The 12,242-nt window shown below is 63.1% G+C and overlaps 2 protein-coding genes across 2 annotated transcripts; both read left to right on the top strand.

The window, feature by feature from the left end:
- The first annotated feature begins 2,411 nt into the window (after positions 1–2,411).
- On the top strand, positions 2,412–3,711 carry TMEM35B (transmembrane protein 35B). The gene is made up of 3 exons (XM_083879683.1): positions 2,412–2,533; positions 3,144–3,324; positions 3,416–3,711. The coding sequence occupies exons 1-3, from the start codon at positions 2,426–2,428 to the stop codon at positions 3,544–3,546; spliced, it is 420 nt and encodes a 139-aa protein (XP_083735809.1). The 5' UTR covers positions 2,412–2,425; the 3' UTR covers positions 3,547–3,711.
- Positions 3,712–5,827: 2,116 nt separating this feature from the next.
- LOC310920030 (platelet-activating factor receptor-like) lies at positions 5,828–6,832 on the top strand (the record flags this gene model as incomplete). Its single annotated transcript, XM_083879709.1, has 1 exon — positions 5,828–6,832. The coding sequence occupies one exon, from the start codon at positions 5,828–5,830 to the stop codon at positions 6,830–6,832; it is 1,005 nt and encodes a 334-aa protein (XP_083735835.1).
- Positions 6,833–12,242: the final 5,410 nt, after the last annotated feature.

Below are 12,242 nucleotides of genomic sequence, written 5' to 3' on the forward strand. Positions count from 1 at the left end.
TTGAATCTCAAATCTGATGTGAATACTTGAGAATATGTGGCAGGCACATGGCCTGTGATATTCTGTATGGTGGTTTCACGTCATGTAGTTTCTGCTGTTGTTTTCTGTCTTTCTTCCAAAGTCTAATTGTGTGCTTTGCACTTGCAGAAAAAGAAGTCCGAGTGCAATGAAGAGGAACCAGGGACATGCAGCTCTTAAAAATAAAATATTTATTTATTTTTATAAATTACTTCTGTTTTATTCTGGAGGGTATTCAGTGAATAAGCAGTCTGTCAATGTGGAGTAGTATGGCTGGGTGTGAGAAACACAAATTTCTGGAAATTTCACTCATTCCTTACTCCCGTTTTGCGTGTTACATAATTTTGTATTGCAGAATTCCAAATGTTTACCTGTGTTTTTAATAGCTCTCTTTGTGATGACTGTAGTAATTAAGCCTGAGATGCTAAGAGTTCTCTAGAAGCCAGAGCAGTGCTGGGTTTAGCTGTTGCAGCACAAATTGCCATAGTTCATGTTGCTTCACTTGGTGCTTTGGCAGCTGCACTGTGCACATACACTGTGGTTCATGCTGTCATTCATTTAATCCTTTGTTTAAATATCAAGTTTAATATGTTGAAATACACCAGTGGTGGCTCTGCCCATTGTAGCAGGGTTTCCTCCTGCAGTGGCACAAAGAGTCATGAACATTTGGCTGGGACCTGCTTTGCCAGATTAAAAACATGAAAATAAATTGAATTTCATGTGGCAAAGTGGTAAACACTTGAGAGGGGTCTGAATGACACCTGGGAGTGCTTGTGGCAGGGGGGGTTGGTGCTGCATTAGGAGCTGCTGCTGTTCTTTCTCAGGCAGTCACATGCTGCGTGAGGGCAGTCTGAGGTTTTTCACTCTGATTTTATGACTTTGTGGTATTGTCTGGATCCTGAAAAGGCTTCAGTGAGGTTTGTGGCTCCTCAGTAGCTGCCCCTTGCAGAGGCTGGGGTTCAGTGTCTTTGTCTCCACAGCTACTGCAGCTTGTGCAGCCTTTTTTCTTCAGATTCTGTTATTTTCCAGTAACTTGTCCTCATTTCCACTGTTGCCGCACTGGCTGCTTCCTGTGAGAAACTGTTCCAGCATTCCCTGTGCTGAAGTTCACCTCCTCAGCTCCCTGCAGTGAGCAAACTGCAGCCTGTGTCCTGTAGGGATGGGATGGGTTTTCTCTGGTGCTGGTGTTGGCTGTTACCGTCACCTGGGGTTTGTCCTCTGCTAAAGCTGTCAACTTGTTCTACCAAACAGAGTTTATTAAATAGCTTCTGTAATCAACAAAAGATGAGGCAGAGAGTAGGTACACTTGAACAATAAATATCCTGTGCACAGTTACTGCTGCCCTGGTGCCACAGCCCCACATCTGCCCTGAGCTGCTGCACTCACTTTTTCAGGGTTTGGTGTTTATTTTTAAATTCTAACCAAGGAGCTTTCCAAGCCATGAAGGCCTGGAGCCTGCCCTGGCCTGTTGCTGTCATTGCATTGTGTTGTCAACCCGTGCTCCAAATCATGGTGAGCAGCTGAGGAATCATGTGCTGCCAGGAGTAAAAATAGTGTCAGTGCCCCTGGCCCCTGTCCAAGCAGTGCCTGTGGCCGCCCCTGCACCGTGGTGGCGGATCTGGGGTCGGTGCAGGTCCGGGCTGGCCGTGCTCTCTGTGCCCCACAGTGCTTCCTCGTGCCTGGAAAACACTTCGGGCTCTCATGATTTATTGGCCTTAAAAAAATATTTCCACTTGAATTACACAAACATTACACAAACGTCATCGCCTGCGGCTCCCCTGGGCCCGGCTCTGCCAATCCCGGGCTGCGCTCCCTGCGAGGCTCGGCCTGTGCCGGTGGCGGAGCAGCGCGGGCGGTGACGCAGAGGCCGGGGGAGCGCGGCCCCCTCTGTGCCCCCCGAGCGGCCTCTCTGGGGTCACAGCATCCTCACTGCTGCTGCTCCTGCTGCCTGGAGCCGTGCCCGGCGCTGCCTGTGCCCTGCCCCATCCGCGCCCCCCGCAGCCCCTCGCACTCCAACCCCAGCAGGTGTTGCCGTGGATCGCACCCGCTCACAGACCCCATAAAGCTCCGGCTGTGGGATTTCTTGTGGGATGGGGAGGGTTCCCTTTTTCCTCCAGCTCCAGTGGGAGGATGGTGCTGCTGGCGGGGCCGTATCACAGCCTGGGGGGTGACGCTGAACATCTGAGCACCCTCGGGGTTCCCTGTCCGTGCGGGGCTGGGGCTGGGCCGGGCTGAAGCGGGCAGGGACCGGGAACGGAGCCGGGAACGGGCTGAGAACGGGGCCGGGCTAAGAACGGGGCCGGGAACGGGCTGGGAACGGGGCCGGGCTAAGAACGGGGCTGGGAACGGGCTGAGAACGGGGCCGGGCCGCCCCGCCCCGCTCCGCCCCCGGCCCGCCCGTCCCGCCATGGCGGCGGCCTTCACCGCCCTCCGTGTCCTGCTCGGGATCTTCTTCTTCCTCACGGGCGCCCTGAAGGTCTCGGACTGGCTCTCCGCCGACCTGCACCGGCACATGGTGAGCGCGGCCACGGGCTCGGGGGGGATGAGCCGGCTGGGGCAGCGGTGCAAAGAGCTCCGAGCACTTGGGCGTGCGGGGCTGAGCCCCAGGGCAAAGGAACAGGTTGTGGTGCAGGGCTGAGCCCCAGGGCAAAGGAACAGGTTGTGGTGCAGGGCTGAGCCCCAGGGCAAAGGAACAGGTTGTGGTGCAGGGCTGAGCCCCAGGGGAAACGTGCAGGGCTGACCCTGTTGAGGTGCAGGGCTGAGCCTTGGGTGAGAATGAGCAGGTTGGGATTATTACAGGAGTTCAGGGTGGAGCACTTTGGGAACAAGGCTGAGCCCTGCGTTGTGAGTCAGTCAGAATCCCTTGGAGCGCAGGGCTGATCCCACTGGGGTGCAGGGTTGAGTCACTTGGGGTGCAGGGCTGATCCCCCAGGGGGAATGGGCATGTTGGGGTGCTGGGCTGCAGGGCCAAGCGTTTTGGGGTGCAGGGCTGACCCCCTTAGGGTGTGTGGTTATTTAGGATGCAGAGCTGATCCCCTTGGAGGACAGGGCAGAGCAGAGCAGACACACTGGAGGGGCTGCATCTCCCCCAGCCCAGGCTCAGGGCTGCCTCACTCCCTTCCCAGGCACTGGAGTTTGAGCGCTTCGCCAAGGTGTTTCCCCTGAAGGATTTGGGGTTTGTGCCGGAGCCGGGCAGGTACCTGGTGGCCGTGGGCTGGCTGGAGGTGACGGCCGGGCTGTTGCTGGCATTTGGGCCCCAGCTGCTGCAGGAGATCAGCAACTTCATCCTCAGCGTCGTCATGATCGGTGAGAGCCAGTGGGCGCCCACTGCCCATCGCGGGGTCTTGGGGCACCCTCGGCCAGAGCCCCCCATTCCCTCACTCTGCTCCTTGCCCAGGTGCCATCTACACGCTGCTGGCGCTGCAGGAGCCGCTGGCCATGTGTGCCCCGGCCACCGTGTGCCTCGGCCTCCTCCTGCTGCTCAACATCCGCGGGTACCCGGCCGCCCCCCGGCCCAAGTTCGAGTGACGGGAGGCGGGAAGGACAGACGGCTCGGCCGGTGGGAAGCAAGGCCTTGATGGTATTTTCAGGGACAACATCGCGTCCTGCAGAGTAACGTGCTGATGAGACACTGCGTATCCTGCCCTGCCTCTGCCAGTGACTCTGGGGCTGGTTGTCCCCACACTACAAGACCTGGGCTGTACAGGACTTGTCACAGTGTCACAACTGTGACACTGCTGTGGCACTGCTCCGGCAGCTCTGCTGCTAAACTCAGACAAGGTGTCCACCTCCTTCCAGCATTTGGCCACATTGAGCAGGACTGGCTCTGCTCTCTTGGGGGCTTTCAAATTTTGGAATAAAACCTCTTGTTTTTCACATTTTGCCTCCCTGTTTATTTCTGTTCCCCCCTCCTGCCACGCTAAGCCTCGGGGGCTGAAGGGATGTCCTGGGGCTGGAGGACCCAGTCCCTGGGGACAGTGCCTGGACACAAAGCCTGGGGACATGTGGGAGCTGGTGCAGGAGCTGGCACAGAGGCAGATGGACAGTGGGGAGAGCCCATCTGGGGTGGGATCCCTCAGCCCACCCAGCAATGTGCCAGGTCCCTTGCTGCACATCCAGGGAGTGACAGGAGCGAGTGCCCAGGCAGGGATGTGCTTTTTGTGGATCTTGCTCCCACAGGGAGCCACCACCCTCTGCCACCCCAGATGGGCACAGCACCCTTGGGATGAGCCACAGTTCATCTGAACCCTGTGTGTCTCCCAGCAAGGGGACTGGGATGGGTGTGTGGGGATGAGCAAGGGGTGTAAGACACCCCTTTACTCCTGGTGGGACCTGAAATACCTTGGGGTGACATCTTTGATGTCCCAAAGGAACACACACAAATTGCAGGGCCACACAAAGCAGCGAGTCAAACAGAGCTTGGGGAGGGCTGTAGGGCTGCTCCCCTTAGAACCAGCTTTGAAGCCAACAAAAGCACAAAGAGCCAGGAGAAGGCAGATTCCTGCTTTGATCCCTTTGGGGCATCCCTCTTCTCCCCAGCTGCCGGGTGCAGAAACTTGACCCTCTGCTGCTTTCATCCAGACGTGGGTGGGAGAAGGGCCCTGGGAAATGGTATTAGATGTGGCTGGGGGCACGGAGGGGGGTCAGCCAGGCCAGTACTGGCCACTCCCACATGCCCCCAGCCCCGTCAGCCGGCGCAGGGGATCTTAGGGTGGCTCCAGCAGGGAATCCCCCATTACATACACACACAGGTGCTCTCCTCACTCCAGCTGCTGTCCCACAGGCACTAACACACAGCGGGGCTTGGGATGGTGGGTGGGGGTCAGGCAGCCCCTGCCTCCCCCAGGACTTAAAGCCATTCTCAGCCTGGCTGGATCAGAGTGAGGAGCAGCAGAGGGGACGCAGCCGCTCCTGCCTGAACAGACAAGGTATGTAACAATCGTGGTGTGGGTGAGATGGAGCATTCGCTGTGCTAACAATGGGGAAGGAGACAGAAAAGGGGACCACTGAGGGATCCAGAGGTTCATTTGGGGTCCAGCTGAGGTCCCGCAGGCTCAGCAGCTCGTGCTCTCCGTGCTTCAGCCCAGGGCTGGGAGCTGTGTGTGCCGAATCCAGCCCTGCCGTGCTGGAAAACACCGGCTGGTGACTCAGTGCCTTCGTTGGCGAGGTGTGGGCAGGCAGTGATGGGAGGTGAAGTAACTGCAGCCCTGGATACAGCCACTGCAGCACAGCGTGGTTTTCCATGGCCAGGACCAGAGGCAAAGCCCGCTGTGCAGGACTGAGGGGCCTGGGGGGATGCTGGCCCTGTGCTTGTACCCCTGTTCCATACCTGAGTTTCTCCATTCTGGAGCTCACTGAGCCACTGGGTGACTTCCTCATGCCTGGCTCCGTGGGGAATTTAGGGTGCTGGGAGAGGGCTGGGGTGGGTGGCCCCACAGGCACGTGCTGTGTGGGAGGTGCTAAGCCCTGCAGCTGCTGACTGGAGCCAGTGTGGCACCTTCGGGTGCCTCCGGCTGCAGCTCTGTCCCTTGGCTGTGCTGCAGCTGTGCCTGCCACTCCCTGGGAGCTCTAGCTGGGCTGTTGACAGTGGCCTCTAGGCTCCCTTGTTATGTGGGGGGACATAGCTGGGGTCTCCTCCTCTCCTGTGTGAGCTGAGCCCTTCCAGCAGATGATGGCATCCCCACAGGGCTCTGCCTCCAGTGCCCAGCAGCTACTGCAGGGGCCAGCCAGAGGTTGTCCTGTTGGGGTCAGTGTCCCTCCCCTGTCCCCAAGGGTTGTGCCACTGTTCCAATCTTTGCAGGAGCCCGGGATGAACGGCTCGGTGCTGGGACCACTGCTGGTGGAACCCCCTGGCGAGTGCGTGCCCAACAACCCTGTGCAGTTCATCCTGGTGCCCATCATCTACTGCCTGGTGCTGTGCGTGGGGCTGCCGGGCAACCTGGTGGCATTGCTGGTCTTCCTGCAGAGCGGCAAGGTGAGGAAGGCCATCCGCATCTACCTCATCAACCTCACGCTGGCCGACATCCTCTTCAACCTCACCCTGCCTCTCTGGATCCACTACTACCTGTCTGGGGGGGACTGGCTCCTCTCGGAGGTCGCCTGTCGCCTGGCCGGGGCCGCCTATTACCTGGCCACCTACAGTGCCATCACCTTCATGGCTCTCATCAGCTTCAACCGGTTCTGCGCGGTGCGGGCGGCGCGGCGGGCGCTGCCTCTGACGGGGCCCCGCGGCGCTGCCCTGGCCTGTGCCCTGGCCTGGCTGCTGGGGCTGGGCTGTGCCGTGCCCACCCTGGCCACCCACCAGACCTTCCCCACCCGCGCCGGGACCACGGCCTGCTTTGAGCAGCACGGGAGGCAGCGGGGCTACGCCTACGCCATGGTGGGTTTCTTCTCCGTCGCCTTCCTGGTGGTGCTGGGCACCTACGCCTCCATCGCCCGGGCGCTCTCGGTGCCCGCCGCGGCCTCACCAGGCTCCCACCGGCAGCAGGCCCGAGCCATGGTGCTGGGGATGCTGCTGGTCTTCGTGGTCTGTGTGGCCCCTTACCACCTGACTCTGGCCCCCTGGGTGGGCAGCCGGCCCCCCGCACCCATCTGTGAGCCTCCCGACACCCTGGATGTGCTGCACACACTGAGTGTGGCCCTGCTCAGCCTCAACAGCTGCCTGGACCCCCTTGTCTACTGCTTCTCCATCCGGCGCTTCCGCGCTGACCTGGATCGGACCCTGCGCAAGATCGGCCGCTGCTTCCCGCTGCCCCCGCCGGCCCCACCTGCACCAGTGCCGGGTGCCCGAGGGTCCTCCTTCACCTCCTCGTAGCTGGGTGGGCACCAGGGTCCTTCCCCTGCCTGTCCCGGTGCCAGGCGCCCGAGCATCCTTCTTCACCTCCTCATAGCCGGATGGGCACCAGGGTCTTTCCCCTGCCTTCCCAGTTGCCGGGTGCCCGAGCATCCTCCTTCATCTCCTCGTAGCCGGGTGGGCACCAGGGTCCCGCCCCCGCCTGCCCCTGTGGCACAGCCCCGGTGGGATGCGGTCCCTGTTGCCAGGTGAGGGATCGGGAGCAGCGTGGGGGGAGCTCTGGCTTCGTGCACCCCCCTCCTCCCACCCCGCTCTGCTCTCTGTGCATTCCCACGCGCCCACAGCTCCTGCTCCAGCACAGATCCTGCCCCCCGCATTGCAGGCACTGGGAGGGCGGCACTGGCACTGGGAGAGCGTCGCTGGCACTGGGAGAGTGGCACTGGCACCGCGAGAGGGACTCGCCCAGCAATGGGAGCTGAGCCATGGTGGGGTGTGGGAAGACAGAACGGCGAGGGATGCTCGGTGGTTGCTGTTATCTCCCGGGGGGTCTCCATTCTGCAGGGACATTGCATGACCAAAGACCCCCAAGGCATGAGCTGGGCTCTGAGGGGGTGTTTGAGGCCCCGTGGCCAGTCCTGTCCTGCAATGTCACCAAACCTCACGCCTGCACCCCTCCTGCTCTTGGCCAGGATTAAAAACGGATGAGCCAAAGGCTTCCCCAGTCTCTTTGCTGGCGGGTGCCTGTGCCCCTCACCAAGAAATTCCTGTGCCCCGGGGAGGGCTGGATATGGGGCATCCCTGGCCCCCGCAACCCCGGCCCCCCAATCCAGCCCTCTCCTGCGGCAGAACCCTGTCCCAGGGCGGCTCTTGCACCGGGGGCTGCTGAGCCCTCACCCCCCTGCCCCATCCCCTGCCCCGTCCCCTGCCCTGCCCATGGGGGGTGGGCGGCCGCGGTGGGCGCAGCCCCCGCCCTGCACCTGCCGCCCCCTCCCCGTGAGCCCCGGCGCGGCGGGGGCGGCGGGGCGGGCGCGGGGCCGTGGGCGGCTGTGTGGGCGGGAGATGGTGTTTTCCCAGCCCTGGCTCATCGCTGCTGCCAGCGCAGCCCCGCTCCCGGTGCTGCTCCGGCGGGAGAGCAGAGCAGACCCTGTGCAGCCACGGAGGTTCTGGGGATGGTGGGGTGCAGGGGTGCATCGGCTGTCCCCCAGCTGGGGGTCTTGCTCCCCCAGCTCAGGGCTGCTCTCCAGCACATTCCAACCCGTGTGCATGGGAGGAAATGTGAGGCACCGGGCAGGAGGAGGTGTGATGCCTGGGGGATGCTGGCACGGGATGGGCAGGGTGGCAGTGGGCACCAGGACGGGTGGGTGATGCTGTGGCTGTGGGTGGGGGGTTATCAGGGGCTGCCTGGATGCCAGCAGAGAGGTGAAGGTGCAGGGCAAGGCCTGACCCTGGGGAATGGGGTCTCCACATGCCATGGAACCCGTGCGCCACTGTGACCCAGGGAGACCACGGCCCAGTAAAGCCAGTGTGGTTAATGGGATGCCCGTGCTGCCCACGGTGCCTGGACACTTTGCCCCCATGGATGGAGCTGGATGATGCCTCCATGTGCCGCAGTGCTGCTGCTCAGCAGAGCTGGGACGTGTCCCAAGGTGCCTCTGCTCCACACCCGGCCCCGGGCCAGCTGCCTTCGACCACCCAGTTCTTCCCCTTTTGAAGTTCATATTAAATTTTAATCCTTTTATATAACTGCTGAAGGAGGGGGCAGAGCTCTGCTCCCCGCATGCAGCAGGAGCAGCCGTGTCAGCAATGCAGGATGCTGCAGGGCCTGGTGGGGTCTGGGACTGGACATCTCCTGGGGCCACCAGGACTTTCAGGGGGCTCCCTGCACACCAAGGGTGGGGGCAGCCCCAGCTCTGGCTCTGGCCCTGCCAGCGTGTCCTATTCAGTGGGAAAGCCTGAGGACTTGAACCACAGCACTGGGACATGGACACAACTGCTTAAAAACACACGTAGGGCACTTGCTCGTGTGTCCCCCCACACACTGGGCCGGGCCTGGCGGGGTGTTCTGGGCTCAGCTTGGCACCAGGATGGGGCCTGTGCCCCCGCGCTGCTCCTGCCTCAGTGCAGGGCGTTTCCCAGGTTATTGTTCCTGCACTTCCAGCCCGCGCACGCTGTAATTATTATTATTATACTTATTATCAAATTACAGGGTGTGGTGTGAGTGGCTCAGCGGGCAGGCGGCAGCGGGTGGCCCTGGGTCTGCTGGGGGAAGGCTGGGCCTCTGGGGCCACACCCTGCCCGGGGCTGTCCCAGCATCCTGGGGCTCTTCTGGCACCTCCAGGCTATCCTGGCTCCCTGGGGCTGTCCTGGCTCCCTGGGGCTGTTCTGGATCCCTGGGGCTGTCCTGGTGGGGCTGTCCTGGCACCTCCAGGCTATCCCGAATCCCTGGGGCTGTCTTGGATCCCTGGTACCCCCAGGGCTGTCCCGGCACCCTGGAGCTGTCCTGGCTCCCTGGGGCTGTCCTGGTGGGGCTGTCCTGGCACCCCCGGGCTATCCTGGCACCCTGGAGCTGTCCTGGCACTCAGGGACTATCCCAGGGCTATCCCAGTACCCCAGGACTGTCTCTGCACTCTGTCCTCTCCCTGGCAGGCAGCGTGCCCGTGGACAGGCGCGGGTGACGGTCCCGGAGTGCCCTCGGCTCCCTGGGGTGATGCAGGGGGATCCCCCCGGGTTGGTACCCCTTGTCCCGATGCCAGTCCGGCTCCGCAGGGTGCCCCAGGGGATGCCCCCGGGTGGGTACCGCTCATCCCGGCCGATCCCGCTCCGGCAGCATCTCCCCGGCCCCACGTGCGGCTCCCCCCGCTCTCCCCCCCCCGCCCCCGGGGGTCCCGGGGCGCCGGGAGGCGGCGGCAGAGCCGCACCGGAGCCATTTTGCGCCGCCGCCGCCCCGCTCTGGCTCCCGGGGAAAATCCACCGCCGTGTCTTGGCGGCGCCGCGGCGGCCCCGCTCCGCTCCCGCCGCTCCGCGCCCGCCCGCGCTGCACTGCGGGGCCGCCGCCACTCGCATGCTGCCGCCCGCCGCGCTCCCACGCGCGGGGCGCCGGCCCGGGCCGAGCCGGGACCAGCCGAGCCCAAGCGAGCCGGGCCGGGAGCAGCCGGGCCGGGGGCGGCCGCGCCGGGCCGTCGGGGAACCGCCCGGGAGCCGCCGGAGGATGTAGGAGGCGGGAGCGGGGTAAGAGCGGCGGGGGCGGCCCCGGGGCCGGGGGAACCCCCCGAGGTCCGCGGTGCCCGCGGGGGGGTGGAGGAAGCGGTCCCGGGGGTCCGCGGTGCCCGGTGCGGAGGGAGGGTCTCACCAACGGAGCCGCGCGGAACCGGCCCCGCGGGAACGGGACGAGTCACCCGCGGAGCCATCCGGCCCCGCAGAGCCCGTGCCCGGGGCTGAACCGGAGACGGGGGATGGCCGGGGGCGTCTCACCGGTGCCGTGGTGCTCAGCCCCGCCAGGATTCCCCGGCGGGTGGGGGGGAAGGGGGGGCAGCGGGCATCCCCATTCCTGCCGCCCGAGGCTCTGGGGAGGGAGGCACAGCCCGCAGCCCCTCCAGCCTCTCCCGGATGGCGACGCCGGCCATCCTGCGTTCTCCCGCTGCGGAGGGTTCGGGGAAGGCCGGGGACCCCTCCCCAGCCGAGTGAGCTCCCCCTCCCCATCCTGCCGGGGGGGCGGCGCTGGCTGTGAGGACCGGCCGGGTGCCGGGAGCTGGAGCGGGGAACCGGCTGAGCTGTGCCCATCACCGAGCACCCCGGCGCCATGGTCCAACCCAGCCTGGGAGCCAAGCAGAGCTTCGGGAGCCCCTGTCTTGGTGCTCCCTCCTGCTGCCACCTTCCTCCCCCCGGGCTGTTGGGTTTCCTTGGAGGAGTCGGTCTGGTCCCTCTATCCTGTGCCAAACCTGCAGAGCAAGTTGGCGCTGGGACCGCTGATCTCTCTCCATCCTGTGACATCCAGCCCTGCATGTCATGTCACCTCCCTCGTGGGGTCCAGGGCTGTGCTGCCCACAGCCCACCCCTGCCTGTCCCCTGGCCAGGAACAGGGGACAGAGCCCCGCTGGTGGGTGTTGGTTATCCCACCGGGAATCCAGGCTGGGAGCAGGCAGGTTCCTTCCAGGTGTAAGCTGGAGCCGGAGCCGGTCAGCAGTGCAGATTCTCCTTTAGGAAATGGATGTAATTTTTGGTCTTTCTTACCCCTGTGCTCCCATTGTCCCCCTGAATGCATCCATAGCTCCCAGCTCTTGAGGATCTGTCTGTGTGGGGATGGGGCAGTGGGAAGGCTGCTGGGAGATGGGCATGGCTGGAAGGAGCATATCAGCCCTTTCAAGCATTATTACAGCACCCAGCAGGGCTGGGAATGCAAAAATAGCCATCAAAGTGACCGTGGAACATCCGAGCCTGGAGGGGCCTCTTCTGGCTGTGGGGGTGGTGGGAGCACTGACGTGGGAGGTGTTGGTGTGAGCAGAGTTTGGGGCTGCCCTGGGTGTTGTTACCCCACTCAGCCAGGGCACCAGGATCAGCTCCAGGGAATGGGGTGACAAAACCGTGCTCTCCCCTCCTCCAAGCCTGGGTGAGATGGTGCTGAGCTTGGTGCCCAAATCTCCTTCCTGAGTGCCAAGGCTTGTGCCACGTGGGCTTGGAGGAGCAGCCCCCAGCCCTCTCAGTCCTCCTGCTGGCCTTGGCTCCCGGCAGCTTGGGCAAGGCACGGGGGAGTGGGGGGTGTTGGGCAGCCCAGGCTGGGGGTGCCTGGGGGGGGATCTTCCTTCATCCTCCCCATCAGTAGCTCAGAGACAGAGCCGTGCCAGGACCTGTGGGAGGCAGAGCCTGTGTGGGCTGGTGGCTGTGCTGGGGTGGGTCTCCCCAGCTCTGCCCACACTCCAGGGCAGGATCAGGCCCCGTGCTGGGGTCTCATGCCCAGGTGGTGCTGCTGCGGTGGGGGCTGGGGCTCCAGATCCAGGTTTTGCAGACGCTCGCATCTCTCCAACAAGCTGAGCCGAAACCCTGGATCCCACCCAGCCAGAAATTTGGATCTGGAGCCAAAGGTGACTCTTGGCCCTCACTGCCAACACAGGAGAAGCTAAAATCTGAATCTGAGCAGAAACAGGAGGAGCCTGGATCCAGCGCAGGGGCTGAATGTGTGGCTCGTGCTCCTTCTGGCCATCAAATTGGATTTCCTGAAATAGCCTGTTGAAGACCAGAGCCCAGCAAGGACCGAATGACAGGTCACCAGGGGTGTGGGAGCCCCATCACGATGCTGGCTGCCTGCTTCAAGACGTTGGCAGCCAGCAATAATAGTAATATACGGTGCCATTGCCGGGAGAGCGCAGCGCTGGAGAGCTAAGAATAGCAGGCGAGACGTGCCAGCAGAGGGGGACTCGCGGGGCGGGCGGGGGCC

Source organism: Zosterops lateralis, assembly GCF_965231275.1.
Source record: "Zosterops lateralis genome assembly, chromosome: 28".
In the NCBI taxonomy this organism is placed as follows: domain Eukaryota; kingdom Metazoa; phylum Chordata; class Aves; order Passeriformes; family Zosteropidae; genus Zosterops; species Zosterops lateralis.